The sequence below is a fragment of the Bufo bufo genome, chromosome 8 (genome assembly GCF_905171765.1).
Source record: "Bufo bufo chromosome 8, aBufBuf1.1, whole genome shotgun sequence".
NCBI lineage: Eukaryota > Metazoa > Chordata > Amphibia > Anura > Bufonidae > Bufo > Bufo bufo.
The window spans coordinates 214,994,955-215,011,677 of NC_053396.1; the positions used below are offsets into that span (position 1 = coordinate 214,994,955).

Sequence of the window (16,723 nt, forward strand, 5' to 3'; positions counted from 1 at the left end):
CATGCACGGCTAGATCGCCGCTAGCATGTCCGCAATACACCTGTCACCAGGGGCGTAGCTTTAGGGGGTGCAGAGGTAGCAGTCGCTACCAGGCCCAGGAGCCTGAGGGGCCCAAAGACCCGCTTGTGCTACATAAGACACTGGCATTATAGGAAGTGCATGCTGGTCAATTTACACCTCTGGCTGGAGGGAAGGGGTTAGGTCAAGAATTTGGCATGAGGGGGGGGGTGCCCTTTCAATGTTTGCCTCAGGCGGCAGGAAGGCTACGTGCTCCCCTGCCCCTTTACAACAAGCACTGAGGGAAGGGGGGCCCAAGCTGAACTCTTGCACTAGGGCCCATGAGATTTTAGCTACACCCCTGACTGTCACATATCTCTGAGTGGAAAAAAAATATTTTAGATATATGTAAATCAGCCTGTTAAGGAGCCCAAGGGGCTGCACTAACCGTTCTGGAGCCCAGCCATGCCGTGGACCCCAGCACCGCCTGTATCCAGCAATCTCCTCCTTGCTCACAAAGTCAGATCGCTGTAATCTCGCGGTGCGTGAGCTGGTGCATGCGCAGTTCCTTCCCTGAGGCTGATACCAGCACAGGGAAGGAACACTATGCTGGCACTGCGCATGCAGTGATCTGACTTTGTGAGCAACGAGGAGATTCGTGGATACAGGGGGGGCGCGGCTGGGCTCCTTCACAGGGGGGCGTGGCTGGGCTCCTTCACAGGGGGGCGTGGCTGGGCTCCTTCACAGGGGGGGGCGTGGCTGGGCTCCTTCACAGGGGGGCGCGGCTGGGCTCCTTCACAGGGGGGCGTGGCTGGGCTCCTTCACAGGGGGGGGCGCGGCTGGGCTCCTTCACAGGGGGGGGGCGCGGCGGGGCTCCTTCACAGGGGGGCGCGGCTGGGCTCCTTCACAGGGGGGCGTGGCTGGGCTCCTTCACAGGGGGGGGCGTGGCTGGGCTCCTTCACAGGGGGGTGCAGCTGGGCTCCTTCACATGGGGGCGTGGCTGGGCTCCTTCACAGGGGGGGGCGCGGCTGGGCTCCTTCACATGGGGGCGTGGCTGGGCTCCTTCACAGGGGGGCGTGGCTGGGCTCCTTCACAGGGGGGGGCGCGGCTGGGCTCCTTCACAGGGGGGGGCGCGGCTGGGCTCCTTCACAGGGGGGCGCGGCTGGGCTCCTTCACAGGGGGGCGCGGCTGGGCTCCTTTACAGGGGGGCGTGGCTGGGCTCCTTCACAGGGGGGGGCGTGGCTGGGCTCCTTCACAGGGGGGCGCGGCTGGGCTCCTTCACATGGGGGCGTGGCTGGGCTCCTTCACAGGGGGGGGCGCGGCTGGGCTCCTTCACATGGGGGCGTGGCTGGGCTCCTTCACAGGGGGGGGCGCGGCTGGGCTCCTTCACAGGGGGGCGCGGCTGGGCTCCTTCACATGGGGGCGTGGCTGGGCTCCTTCACAGGGGGGGCGCGGCTGGGCTCCTTCACATGGGGGCGTGGCTGGGCTCCTTCACAGGGGGGGGGCGCGGCTGGGCTCCTTCACAGGGGGGGGCGCGGCTAGGCTCCTTCACAGGGGGGCGCGGCTGGGCTCCTTCACAGGGGGGCACGGCTGGGCTCCAGAACGGTTAGTGCAGCCCCTTGGGCTCCTTACCAGGCTGATTTACATATATATAAAATAATTTTTTTACACTTAATAAAACCACTCAGAGATATAGGACAGGTATATTGCGGACATGGTAGCGGCGATCTAGCCGTGCATGTCCGCATCTCTATAGGGTAAAAAGAGGTGACAGAATCCCTTTAAGGACACAGCTCATTTTCATTTTTTCCTCCCTGTATTCCAAGAGCCAACTTTTTTTTTTGTTTTACATTCACTTTACCTTACGAAAGCTTGTTTTTTGTAGAACAAGTTGCACTTTGTAATGGCACCATTTATTGTTCTATATAATACATTTTAAAGCAATTTTTTATGGGGTGGAATTGGGAAAAAATGCAATGTTTTACAGGTTAGAAACTTTTAAAAATGTCTTTGCGTTGCTATTTTCTGATATAGATAACTTAAAAAAATATATATTTCATTGACGGAGCTGGGCTCATTCTTATGGGGTAAGCTGTAGCTTTTATTGATACTGCTGTATTCTGGGGTATGTACTATATGACTTTCTGATAACTTGTATTTGTTAGGGGGTTTTAAAATCATTTTTTTTTTACATTATTTTTTTATTTTTATGGAACTTAAACATGAGACCATTAGATCGCTTAAAGCATAGACTGCCATTGTTTGCCATGGCAGTCTATGGAAAAATTGTTTGCTATAGCAGGACTGGGAATCTTCACAAAGCTCTCAACTTCTACAGCAAACAAATGGCTCCTGCAATCTCGTTGTAACGGTGGGGGGGGGTTAGGTCGTTGGAGCAGGCCTAATGCACATGAACGTGTTTTCTTTCCGTGTCCGTTCTGTTTTTTTGGCGGACCGTATGCAGAACCATTCATTTCAATGGGTCTGCAAAAAAAATGGAAGGTACTCCAAGTGCATTCCGTTTCCGTATGTCCGTATTTCCGTTCCGCAAAACAATAGAACATGTCCTATTATTGTCTGCATTACGGACAAGGATAGTGCTGTTCTATTAGGGGTCAGCTGTTCCGTTACACAAAATAAGGAATGCAGATGGACGTCATCCGTATTTTTTGTGGGCCGCAATGCATACGGTCGTGTGCATGAGGCCTAACCCTTCAGATGCCATGGTCACAACTGATCGCATGATCTGAGGCGTTAAATGTCTGTGATGAGAGTTATCTTCATAGACGCTGCTGCCAGGTGACTGCTGTGTAACGGGAACACCATTTTTAGAACCCCGACTTGTGCAGCAGATAAAGGCGTAGCCTCTTTATAGTACTATTGGATGTTTATGTATTATATTATAAGCCGTACCATGTTCTTCTTGTTTAGGTTGAACCACAAGAGCTGTCAGAGTCTTCTTTTTGGATCAAGGCCCATGAAGTAAAGTTTGAATACCCAGAACTTTTTAAACAATTGTCTCAGACTTTTGCAACACATCAGAAAGGTAGGGAATCTGAAGATATCGACATACATTATTATATGCATTGTGCTCGGCGAGGATTTGTGTGTACATAATGTTGTGTTGAAATATCATAGCACCATCTACTCGCTTAGTGAATGTTATTCTTATATCTTCTGAATCATGGCCAACATAAGTACCAGGGAAATATGGGCAGATGCTGGGGATAACCGGGCTTGGGGGTCCTTTATCTAAATAAACATAAATGAATAAAAATCCAGCTCACCAGTTCAGTCGTGCGACGGAAAAGCCAGGTCAGCTGAGCGTAAACTTCATTCAAATAAACAGATGATCATGACTAAGAGCCGGCTGGCTCGAAACATGTCGGTCTGACCAGGGACATTGACGGACCTCTTTCTCTGTACATTTGGAGGATTCAATAAAGAACATGCAAGATTTTATCTCCTTCGTGCTGGAAATCTGTTTATTTGAATTAAATAAACATTCTCTAGCTTTGTAAAGGCCTGGACAATCCTACAATAGGTAGAAATAAGGTCCACCGCAACTCTGTTACCCATGGCCTCGCATAAACCTGCCCTGTTCAAAAGGTCTATTTGTTAACGGAAAGTCACAACTTGTAATTCTTTTTTTGACTAATGGATACAAAGCAATTTATTTAGTAGTACTGTTAATTTGGGTTGTTCAGGATTTTGATATTGAAGGAAATTCTTATGGATAGGCCATACATTTTAGAAAGAAGGGGGTCTGCCAGCACAGTGTTGATCGCGAATATTCTAATCGCGAATTTTTATCGCGCATATCGGCACTTTGAGAATTTGCGAAGATGTAGAATATAGTGCTATATATTTGTAATCGCGGATATTCTAGATTTTTTTTCATCAGTAACCTCCCTTCTTGCTTGTGGGCCAATGAGAAGGCTGCAATATCTTTGTCAGAGCTTAGCAACATCCCTAGCAACCAATAGGAACGTTGCCTACCCCTTACTATATAAGAACCTCCAAAGCAGCCATTTTTCTAAGAGAGAGAGCAGTGTCATTGCTGTGCTCTGTGCTTTCCACTCATTACATTAGATAGTTAGTTAGATAGCTTATATATATATATATATATATATATAATACAGATAGTTAGTGGGAGATAGTCAGTGTAGGTTATATCCTGATAGAGTGTAGCTGATAGGTTCCAGTGCAGGGTGTTAGGTAGTGTGATAGGGATTACTGTTTCTCTGCTGTCCATACATACATGCTACAGACATAGTGCTGTGATGTCACAACAATCAGTAATATCTACTCAGACCTGATAAAATGTGAAGTTGCATGTATTGCGCAAAAAATATGCGCATCATTAGTGCCGATTTGTGCAATCGCGAAAATAATGACTGGAGATCATGAATTCTAGAATTAGAAAATTTATTGCGAATATTATGCGTAAAAAGTTAGCGAAATATCACAAAACTGAATATTGCCTATGCCGCTCATCACTACGCCAGCACATCCCCCGTCCCCAGTCAACTGTTAGTTGTAGCACCAGCACTAAAATTACTTAGCTCTGTCCATTGTTTAGTGGATGGAGCTGGTAACTACAGTGTTCATGGCGAGTGTTGAAGTGAGATTAGACTATCAATAGCAAAATCTTGGAAACCCCTTTAAAACACTACAGTGCAGTATAATATAACCTTGTTACCAATGAACAGAATCTGCTTTTAATGGTTTAGGCTTCCTTCACATGTCCGGCATGCCATGCCGGCTGTTGGCCGGCCAGAGAACCGCTACATGCACTGGTATTTGTCTGGCCGACACTTGGCATTTATTCCAGAAACCGGCCAGATCACCATTGGCTTCCATTATAGTCAATAGGGATCCATCGGTACATGGTCATGTCTGGCAATGCTGGATACGGTGAGCTCCGGTAACATGATCCTCTGTCGGATCAGACTATTGCATTCCCCGCGCTACTATGAACATAGTCTTATGGAGTGTTTTTTGTTTTAATCTATTATATTTATTTAACCATCGCCTCATGCTTTCTTGTCAATCTTTTGATTGTTTTTAGTAATACTAAATTATATATATTGTAAGGGATTGCTCTCTCACAGGGGGTCGCAATCATATTTCTCCTCTGACAACGGGGTTCAAGTCCAAATGGCGATTTATTGTGGCACTTCAGCACCAGCACAAACATAAACCAAAATAAACACCTGCCCGTCTGGGCTGTAGCTAATACAGAGGTCTTCTCCATGGCTAACCTCAAAAAAATGCAGTTTACCCACAGGGTCTTCGGCTCCAATCCTCTCTGTAGGGTCACTTCCTCTCCCCAGTCATACACAGAGGGTTGTCTTATCCCTCCTTGATTATAGCCCAGCTGACCTCACCTGTGATCTTCTCAGCTAAAGGGAATACCTGTAGTGGACTAGGGGTGTGGACTGAGAGGCTCCCACTACCAACCTGTCTCCCAGTCCAAAAAAAATCCAGCCCATATAACTTTAAACAAAACAATCTCCAGCAAGCTATGCCTCGCTGAAGCAGCACTATTTCTGGATTTCAGTTATCTCACCCAGCTAAACTAACCACCGGGGGAAAACCCCCCCCCCCCCCCCCCCCCCACGATACGTCTACCGTGCACTTTATCACAAAATATATATATATGTAAAATTTAGGTGAACTTTATTTTTAGAATTCCCTTTTTATATCCATATTTGTGATTTATTAAACTACTTTGATTAAGAAGCCAAATTAAGCTTCATCCCGCCGTCCTGTTATCTGACTTGCAAAGTGGTAGAGAGAGATTTAAGTCACATACATCAGGATGACCACGGCAGAGTCCAATTAATACCGTATACAATGTAAGCTTCACTAAGCAGGCAACTCTCATGTGGTTTGCTACCGTAAGTAATTAAACATGTGGACAACTCCAGAAATAATGGCTGGTGTGCGACTCAAATTAATAGAAATTCCTATATAAACGGCAGACTTCTATTCAATCCAGAAAGGGGCAATTAGTGGAGATGTTTCATGCACAGGCTGTACATAGTCCAATGATTTTTGTTTCACCAAGCAGACTGTTTAAATATTCCAGAAAATGGAAACATTTACAATAATGAAAATTTGCAAACATCATAAATAATAAAATTTTAGTTCTGTTCTTGTAGGAAATTTTGGGTTAGTCTAGTTTTATATTTCTGAGTGTTTCCCAGCTTTTTGTAGACCCTCAATATCCTGTAAATCTGCATTTTCATACTGCATTACCTCTATGTTCTACAGAGAATTTAAATCTACAGATGCACCCGAGCTAAACTTGATGGTTAGTGCCAGGGGCGGATTGGCCATAGACCTTACAGGGAAATTTCCCAGTGCCCAGGGGGCAGCCTGAGCCCTCCTCACAGCCGTCTAGTAGAAGTTTTTGAGGATGTATTTTGTGCTGCTGGCAGTATTTTATGATGGACTGTGGTATTTGGCTGTGTTGCGGTGGTATAATGTGCCGCTATATGGTATTGCTGGCCCTGCCTTCGATCAATTTGGACCCAACTACAAAACAGGGCCACTTTTAGTATTTTTTCCAGGGCCACTTTAAGTTCCAAGTCCGCCCCTGGTTAGCACGTTAAGTAAAAAATGGCACAAAAAGCTTAACTAACTCTTTCAATTTTTGTTTGGCTACATCTGTACACACAGACACATTTAAAAAAAGAAATATTTCTGCTGTCAGGTGTACTGTATGTACTATGGAGGCATAAAATGGTGCTGCTATGGAGCCCATTGAGAAGGTCCAGCCATAGCTGGTCATTTCTCCTTTTCTATTTTGAAGGAATTCCAGGAGAAAAGGATTATGGGAGTGGATATTTGGCCTTAGGGAGGTCATGAAAAGGTGGGGACGGAGAGATAAACATCCAGCTTTTCTGTCTTTTAACATAATGAGGACTAATTTTGATGGTTATGGAGCCACCCCTTTCTATGGAAATGTTGGAGCCCATCTCAGCCTCAAGTATTACCTGATCATTGGTCTCATTCAGACATTAAAACCCATGTGCAAAGGCAGCCTGCAAATGCACCCTCATACATCGATTGTAATCAGAGCAAAACTGGCCTTATGGACTTCATCCACAAGTTATTATTATTATTATTTATTATTAAAGCGCCATTCATTCCATAGCGCTGTACATATGAAAAGGGTATACATAATACAGACAATTGCACTAAACATAAACAAGATCAGTTACAAACTGGTACAGAAGGAGAGAAGGCCCTGCCCGTGAGGGCTTGCAATCTGCATGGTATAGGAGAAGGACACAGTAGGTGCGGATGAAGTTGGTCATGGCAGGGTAGAGGAACCAAGGTCATTGGTTGTAGGCTTGTCTGGAGAGGTGGGTTTTTAGGTTTCTTTTGAAGGATTCCAATGTAGGTGAGAGTCTGATATGTTGGGGTAGCGAGTTCCAGAGTGTGAGGAATGCATGGGAGAAATCTTGGAGGCGATTGTGGGAAGAGGTGATAAGAGTATAGGAGAGAAGGAGGTCTTGTGAGGATCGGAGATTGCGTGTGGGGATGTATCGGGAAAGTAGCTTAGAGATGTAGGTAGGGGACAGGTTGTGGACGGCCTTGTATGTATTTGTTAGTATTTTGAACTGAATTCGCTGGGCAATGGGGAGCCAGTGAAGTGATTGGCAGAGGGGAGAGGCAGAGGAGTAACAGGGTGAGAGGTGGATTAGTTGGGCAGCAGAGTTGAGGATAGATTGCAGGGGTGCGAGAGTGCTAGATGGAAGGCCACAGAGGAGAATGTTGCAGTAGTCTAGGCGGGAGATGATGAGGGCATGTACAAGCATTTTTGCAGACTCAAAGTTGAGGAAAGCGCGGATGTGGGAGATGTTTTTGAGTTGGAGGCGGCAGGTGGTAGAAAGGGCTTGGATGTATGGTCGGAAGGAGAGGGAAGAATCCAAGCATTGTGGGATTCTGAATAGTAAGGTGGTGATGTCTGGACCAGAGAGGTAGATTTGTGTGTCGTCAGCATAAAAGTGATACTGAAAGCCATGGGACTCTATGAGATGTCCCAGGCCAAAAGTGTAGATAGAGAGATAGCAGGGGTCCTAGGACAGAGCCTTGCGGGACACCAACATAGAGGAAATGAGATGAGGAGGTGGTGTGAAAGTGGGAGATGCTAAATGTCCGCACTGTGAGGAATGATGTGATCCAGGAGAGGGCCAGGTCAGTGATGCCAAGAGATAAGAGAGTTTGCAACAGAAGGGAGTGGTCGACAGTGTCAAAGGCAGAGGACAGGTCAAGGAGAAGGAGGACAGAGTAATGTTTTATGGTTTTGGCTGTTAATAGGTCATTGGTGACTTTGGTAGGGGGATTCTCAGTTGAGTGGTGGGGTCGGAAGCCAGATTGTAGGCGGTCAAAGAGGGAGCAGGAGGAGATGTGAGAGGACAGTTCAGAATGGACATATTGTTCAAGTAAGTAGCTTTGAGGCAAATGGAGGAAGTGATATGGGGTGATAACTGGACAAAGCAGATGGATCAAGTGAAGGCTTTTTGAGGATTGGTGTAATGGTAGCATGTTTAAAACCAGAGGGGAAGACACCAGAGGTTAGTGATAGGTTGAAGAGATGAGTTAGGGCTGGGATAAACACTGTGGTGAGGTTAGGGATGAGGTGGGATGGGATCGGGTCAAGTGCACAGGTGGTGAGATGTGATCTGCAGAGTAGAGTGGAGAGTTTCTCTTCTGTAATGGTGGAGAAGCGGGATTTGGGAGAATAAGACTGAGCAGTTGCGTAGAGGGTCTGTAGGGACTGTGCACTGAAGTTTTCTCGGATGTTGACCATCTTTTGTTTGAAGTATGTGGCAAAGTCCTCAGCTGAGATGAGAGGAGAGGGTGGGGGCGCTGGGGGACGGAGAAGGGAGGTAAAAGTGTTGATAAGTTGTTTAGGACCAGGGAAGATATGAGAGATAAGAAGTCGTCCATTTTGCATCAGCAATTGAGGATTTGAAAATGAGGAGTGATTGCTTGTATGTGGTGAAGTGTTCCTTAGAATGGGATTTCGTCCATCACCGTTCTGCAGCCCTAGAAGCTTGTCTGATTTTTTGTTCAGGTTGGTGTGCCAGGGTTGTCTGTTGATTTTTCAGGTTTTATTGTGTGTGAGTGGGGGCAACAGTGTACAGAGCTGTACTTATTGTGGTGTTATATAGGGTGGTAGCAGCATCTGGGTCTTGGAGGGAACAAATAGCAGAGAGTGGCAGAAGGGAGTCAGAAAGCAAGTGAAAGTCGAGATGTTTAAGGTTCCTGCGGGGGTGTGCTAGTGTGTGGACCGGGGGAGCAACAGAAGAGACCAATGAAGAGAAGGTGAGTAGGTTGTGGTCGGATAGGGGGAGAGGCGAATTAGAAAGGTTAGATAGGGAGCAGAGGCGGGTAAAGATAAAATCCAGAGTGTGACCATCTCTGTCGGTGGGAGCTGAAGACCACTGTGAGAAGCCGAAGGAGGAAGAGAGCGATGGGAGTTAAAAGGCGGCTGAGTGGCAGGTGTCAATCTAGATGTTGAAGTCACCCATGATGATAGTGGGGATGTCGGGAGAAAGAAAGTGTAGGAGCCAGATGTTAAAGTGATTAAGATCAGAATGTAGCTCTTTTAATATGTAACCTAAAAAAATCAGTATCCCTTAACTATATATCATAGCTGAGCTCCTCAATAACCAGGAATGACCGGGGTCCTCTGTACATAGCGTGTATTGGTGCCCTCAAAAATGGAAGTAAATCAGCATAATTCAGTAACAGTGGTCATAACAACCTTTTCTAATTGATAACAAGATAGTTTCCTAGCTCCTTGTTTATCAGATCGCTGCATCTCCGAGTTTTTGTAATCTTCAATTAAATACGGTCCACTGACCTCACTTAATTTGACATGAGCTTTAAAAGCTTATGATGATGGATGATGAGGGCTAATAATTAACAATCAATCACTATTTAAGACGCGGGATGTTGTCAGCAGTTCTGGGGTTCTGCGAGAGTAAATGCACTCAAGACAAGGCTCTGTAATTACTTAAAAGACAAGTTTAATATGGGATTTCCAAAGATTTGTCTTTACAAAAATGACCGCGCTACCAAGAGACTTGTTTTACTGTTTTCATTTTTGCTGCACTGCAGAGGCTGCTTCTAGCTGGGTTTTTGTATAATTATATTTATGTAGAAATAAATATTACAGGCAGGAATGTAGGTTGTTTTTATCTATTTATAGGAATACATATGTTTCTAATAATTAAGTAGAAGAACAGAATTACTCTAACTTTGCACATATACAACCCTAACCCAAAAATCTAACTACTATAATAGGGCTCCTATGAAAAAAATATAACTACTATAATACTGCTCCTATGTACAAGAATATAACTACTATAATACTGCCTCCTATGTACAATAATATACCTACTATAATACTGCCTCCTGTGTACAAGAATATAACTACTATAATACTGCCTCCTATGTACAGGAATATAACTACTATAATACTGCCTCTTATGTACAAGAATATAACTACTATAATACTGCCTCCTATGTACAATAATATACCTACTATAATACTGCCTCCTGTGTACAAGAATATAACTACTATAATACTGCTCCTATGTACAAGAATATAACTACTATAATACTGCTCCTATGTACAAGAATATAACTACTATAATACTGCTCCTATGTACAAGAATATAACTACTATAATACTGCCTCTTATGTACAAGAATATAACTACTATAATACTGCCTCCTATGTACAAGAATATAACTACTATAACACTGCTCCTATGTACAAGAATATAACTACTATAATACTGCTCCTATGTACAAGAATATAACTACTATAATACTGCCTCCTATGTACAAGAATATAACTACTATAATACTGCTCCTATGAACAAGAATATTAATATTATAATACTGCTCCTATGTACAAGAATATAACTACTATAATACTGCTCCTATGTACAAGAATATAACTACTATAATACTGCTCCTATGTACAAGAATATAACTACTATAATACTGCTCCTATGTACAAGAATATAACTACTATAATACTGCCTCTCATGTACAAGAATATAACTACTATAATACTGCCTCCTATGTACAAGAATATAACTACTATAATACTGCTCCTATGTACAAGAATATAACTACTATAATACTGCTCCTATGTACAAGAATATAACTACTATAATACTGCCTCCTATGTACAAGAATATAACTACTATAATACTGCTCCTATGAACAAGAATATTAATATTATAATACTGCTCCTATGTACAAGAATATAACTACTATAATACTGCTCCTATGTACAAGAATATAACTACTATAATACTGCCTCCTATGTACAAGAATATAGCTACTATAATACTGCTCCTATGTACAAGAATATAACTACTATAATACTGCTCCTATGTACAGGAATATAACTACTATAATACTGCTCCTATGTACAAGTATATAACTACTATAATACTGCTCCTATGTACAAGTATATAACTACTATAATACTGCTTTCTATGTGTGTGAATAATCTATATATAAAATGATTGTACTAGAATATAATTACTATAATACTGAGCTATTATTATACTTCCCTATATATATATATATATCTACTATTAATTCTGCCACCTCCATACATGAGTAACATAGTAACATAGTACATAAGTCCGAAAAAAGACATTTGTCCATCCAGTTCGGCCTGTCATCCTGCAAGTTGATCCAGAGGAAGGCAAAAACTTTCCTCACTTTAGGGGAATAAAAAATTCCTTCCCGACTCCCATCAGGCAATCAGAATAACTCCCTGGATCAACGACCCCTCTCTAGTAGCTATAGCCTGTAATATTATTACACTCCAGAAATACATCCAGGCACCTCCTGAATTCCTTTATTGTACTCACCATCACCACCTCCTCAGGCAGAGAGCTCCATAGTCTCACTGCTCTTACCGTAAAGAATCCTCTTCTATGTTTGTGTACAAACCTTCTTTCCTCCAGACGCAGAGGATGTCCCCTCGTCAGTCACAGTCCTGGGGATAAATAGATGATGGGATAGATCTCTGTACTGACCCCTGATATATTTATACATAGTAATTAGATCCCCCCTCAGTCTTCTTTTTTCTAACGTGAATAACCCTAATTTTGATAATCTTTCAGGGTACTGTAGTTGCCCCATTCCAGTTATTACTTTAGTTGCCCTCCTCTGGACCCTCTCCAGCTCTGCTATGTCTGCCTTGTTCACTGGAGCCCAGAACTGTACACAGTACTCCATGTGTGGTCTGACTAACGATTTGTAAAGTGGTAGGACTATGTTCTCATCACAGGCATCTATGCCCCTTCTGATGCAACCCATTATCTTATTGGCCTTGGCAGCAGCTGCCTGACACTGGTTTTTGCAGCTTAGTTTGCTGTTTATTAAAATTCCTAGATCCTTTTCCATGTCAGTGTTACCCAGTGTTTTACCATTTAGTATGTACGGGTGACTTGCATTATTCCTTCCCATGTGCATAACCTTACATTTGTCAGTGTTAAACCTCATCTGCCACTTCTCTGCCCAAGCCTCCAATCTATCCAGATCCCTCTGTAGTAGTATACTGTCTGCTTCAGTGTAAATTACTTAACACAGTTTAGTGTCATCTGCGAAAATGTATACTTTACTATGCAAGCCTTCTACAAGATCATTAATAAATATATTGAAGAGAATAGGGCCTAATACTGACCCCTGAGGTACTCCACTAGTGACAGTGACCCAATCTGAGTGTGTACCGTTAATAACCACCCTCTGTTTTCTATCATTGAGCCAGTTACTTACCCACATACAGACGTTTTCTCCCAGTCCGAGCATTCTCATTTTATATACTAACCTTTTATGTGGTACAGTGTCAAATGCTTTGGAGAAGTCCAGATACACGACATCCATTGATTCGCCGCTGTCAAGTCTAGAACTTACTTCCTCATAGAAACTGATTAAATTAGTTTGACATGACCGATCCCTCACGAAGCCATGCTGATATGGCGTTATTTGCTTATTTCCGTTAAGATGCTCTAAGATAGCATCTCTCAGAAAACCTTCAAACAGTTTACCCACAACAGATGTTAAACTTACCGGCCTATAGTTTCCAGGCTCTGTTTTTGGACCCTTTTTGAATATTGGCACCACATTTGCCATGCGCCAATCCTGTGGGACATTCCCTGTCAGTATAGAGTCTGCAAATATCAGAAATAAGGGTCTGGCTATGACATTACTTAATTCCTTTAGGATACGGGGGTGTATGCCATCTGGTCCTGGCGATTTGTCTATTTTGATCTTTTTAAGTCGCTGTTGTACTTCTTCCTGGGTCAGAGAGGACACTTTTAATGGGGAATTTATTTCAACATTCAGCATTTCATATGACAGTTTATTTTCCTAAGTGAATACATTGGAGAAAAAAATATTTAACAGCTTTGCTTTCTCCTCGTCGCTCCCTGCGAATCCCCCCTCATTACTCTTTAAAGGACCGACACCTTCAGATTTATACTTTTTAACATTTATATAATTGAAGAACATTTTAGGGTTAGTTTTACTCTCTTTGGCAATTAATCTCTCGGTCTCTAGTTTGGCCGCTTTTATTTGTTTTTTACATGTTCTATTTTTTTCCTTATAGTTTTTCAGTGCTTCCGTGCTACCCTCCTGTTTTAGTGAGTTATATGCTTTCTTTTTGTCATTTATTGCTTTCTTTACAGTTCTGTTTATTCACATTGGTTTCTTCTTGTTCCTTATCCTTTTATTCCCATATGGTATGTACCTCTCACAATGAGATGTTAGGATGCTTTTAAAGATATCCCATTTTGTGGCTGTATTTTTATTTGTGAGGACTTTATCCCATTTAGTTAGGCGTATGGCCTCTCTTAGTTGGCTAAATTTAGCTTTTTTGAAGAGTGTTATATGAAAAAGTATATTTTTGAATTGGTATTTTATTTTTATCCAATCACATCGCACGTACCTGGTGCCTCCTTACATCAGACAAGTGTTGTTCATCGTGTATAATGAGGTTGGTTCATTTTCCTCCTCTGTGTCTTGTAGTTTTTGTTCTTTCTCTATAGCAAGCCACATTAATAGTCTTTTTTTCTTATTAAGTCTTGCTATTTTGCAGAAAAGTCTATAACGTGGCAGAGTTTACCAATTAGTGAGCACTCTGAGCGAACAATGGCCATCGTCTCATTGCAGCAGTTTATGTAAGGAGGAATGCAAATGTTTAGTTCTTTATTATTCCAACCTCTGCTTGCCGTGTCCTTAATTTCCTTGGAGAGCTGACCTGCCCCCTTCATGTTTTCCTTCTATAGAGATAGAAATTTGCTTACAGTTAAAATAAATAAATAAATAAATACATAAATAAAAAACTACTCGGCAATACTGTGCATAATGTGACTATTGGATACATTCTTATGTACAATTTAAAGGGGCTATTCTCATTTCATTATTTCTGACAAATCTGCAGAATGTACAGAATATCTGATTTCTAAATGTCTAAAAGTCTGATGTGGCCCCCATATCTCTAGAACAAGCATCTTCTCACCTGTCCCCTTGGCTGCCACATCTTAGGCAGTGAGAGGTGGTTAGGTCTACAGAAACAGCTGGGCTCACTGTGCTATTCTGTTTTCATAATTCCCATAGAAGTTAATGTGATTTATTAAAACAGCCCGATTCCCATTAATTTCTTTGGAAGTTATAGAAAAAAGCGTAGGTCTGCTGTTTTCAGAAACTCTGCAACCTTTCACAACCAGGACGTTGTATCCAGTGGGATGCATGCAATCCCAACCTACTCTGGTTCAGAGATTTAGGCCTTGTCCCACTGTCCTGGGAATTACATAGGTTTCAGCATTATCTGCATCCTCAGGAACAGGGACTAGATGTTTATTTTGGAGGCACCAAGGGGATATCACACTGTGTGTGGAAGTATTAAGGAGAACCTAATATGAGACCCAATGTATCATGCATTTTTGCAACAAATATCCTAATAGGACAATCGCTTTATGGATGTTCAACTGAAAGTGTGACGGTAGTAAGTGTGGCACCATTGTGTCAACCAAACCTAATTTGACATTTGGCTAAAACTAAGGGTGTTATCCTGGCAGTCTTCTGGTGTTCACACATGTGACGTAATTTGAATTAAAAAGATTTGAGAATGAATAGGCTTACGCAGGCTAAGTGAATAAATATATTTACTAATTGATTAAATATACGATAACGCAAACAAATCACATACTGAATAATGAAAAGTAAATAGACATCACTAGCCTCAATATGCAACATGCAATATGGGATGACACCCCGGTCGCCATGTCGCAGCACATGGATGACACCCCAGGGTGTACAAAAAATAGGGCAAATCAATATTTAAATCCTACGTAGAATGAAGTCTTCAATGGAGTGCCCTGACTGAATGTGTGTCACAGAGTTTAAACCTTTTAGCCCCTCCTCCATTGTGCAGCATGCATGTCTTTGAGATCACTCTGGAATGTGGCACAAGAGGGGATGGGTACTAGATTACAAGGAACGGTAATCTACCACAGAATGGTAATAATGAAAAAGAACAGAATTAAAGGGACATAACCAATCAGTACTTAAACAGCACCCTTACAATACAACACTTTAACCCCCCCCCCCCCTTCCCCCTACAGGATCTAGACTTTGCTGCAGGGGAACCACTAGGCTACTTCTTCCTGGAGTAGCCTATGTGTGATTGACAGCTGACCCACAGGAGTCAGAGACATTGATTCAGGGCACTGAGGGATATTTAGGCACAGGCCGAGGTCAAGGCTGTCAGATTGCATGCAATACTGGAATGGTCCTGGGTCAGAGCAGGCAGTAAAGGGTTGGTAGTGAGGTCAGGCTCAGGTCAGGAAGTGAAGGGTCAGAATCCAGTAAACCTCAGAAAGTCATGGGCAGAAAACAGAATACAGCACACCTTTATAGGGAAGTAGCAAGCTAGCTAACCTATTACTCGGAACCTGTCACAGAGAAAGGTGCATTAAGTACCCCAATGTTGCTAGCCTCAGGCTAGGGCAGATTAGCATGCATGCTCTCCTCTTAAAAACTGGAGGGAGTGTGTGCATGCCCTACATGATCAGGAACAGAGGTCAAGCCAGCAAGGAGCCCCTAGTCTACATGGAGGAACATTGCAAACCCTGCAGCCGCACTGATTGGGAAGAGGAGAGCAGGAGGCGGGTCTGAACTGGTGGTGGCCATGGGCAATTACTGTAACAGAAAGGTGCCCTTCTACAAAATGACACTTAAGTGCCGCAGATGTTATTTTTCATACTTTTTATGTATTTATTTTCCTGAATTCCATAGTTATGTACAGTGTAGCAGTTTAAAAATAAAGTTCAACTTGAGCCTCCTGGTTCATAAACAGAATTCCAGTCCTACAGTAAAGACTGACATTTACACGAGGAGAACAGAAGCAAACACGAAGCAATAAGACATACTGTAACCCAACGTAACTTTGTGTAGGATTGCAGATTTATACTCTAGTCCGGCTCCGCTGAATAACAACGACTTCACCAAAAAGACCAAAACTTTCCCTCACTCCATTATTCCTTTCCTTGAGGTTTGGCCTCTGCAGTCGTCAACGAGACAAAACCTACTGAGAACCTCGTGTTCTTCAGCCCCAAGATGCTAGTAATTTAGAGCTGTCTGCTTTGTCACATCTTGAGGGTTTGTCT

At 43.0% G+C, this 16,723-nt stretch overlaps 1 protein-coding gene across 4 annotated transcripts in view; it reads left to right on the forward strand.

Moving 5' to 3' along the window:
- Positions 1-16,723, forward strand: part of DIAPH2 (diaphanous related formin 2) — a 1,253,176-nt gene that overhangs the window by 386,556 nt on the left and 849,897 nt on the right. For all 4 annotated transcript variants that reach the window (XM_040442348.1, XM_040442349.1, XM_040442347.1 and 1 more), the window contains one exon: positions 2,929-3,043. In XM_040442348.1, the coding sequence (XP_040298282.1) occupies positions 2,929-3,043 (115 nt within the window). The remainder of the gene's footprint in view (positions 1-2,928; positions 3,044-16,723) is intronic.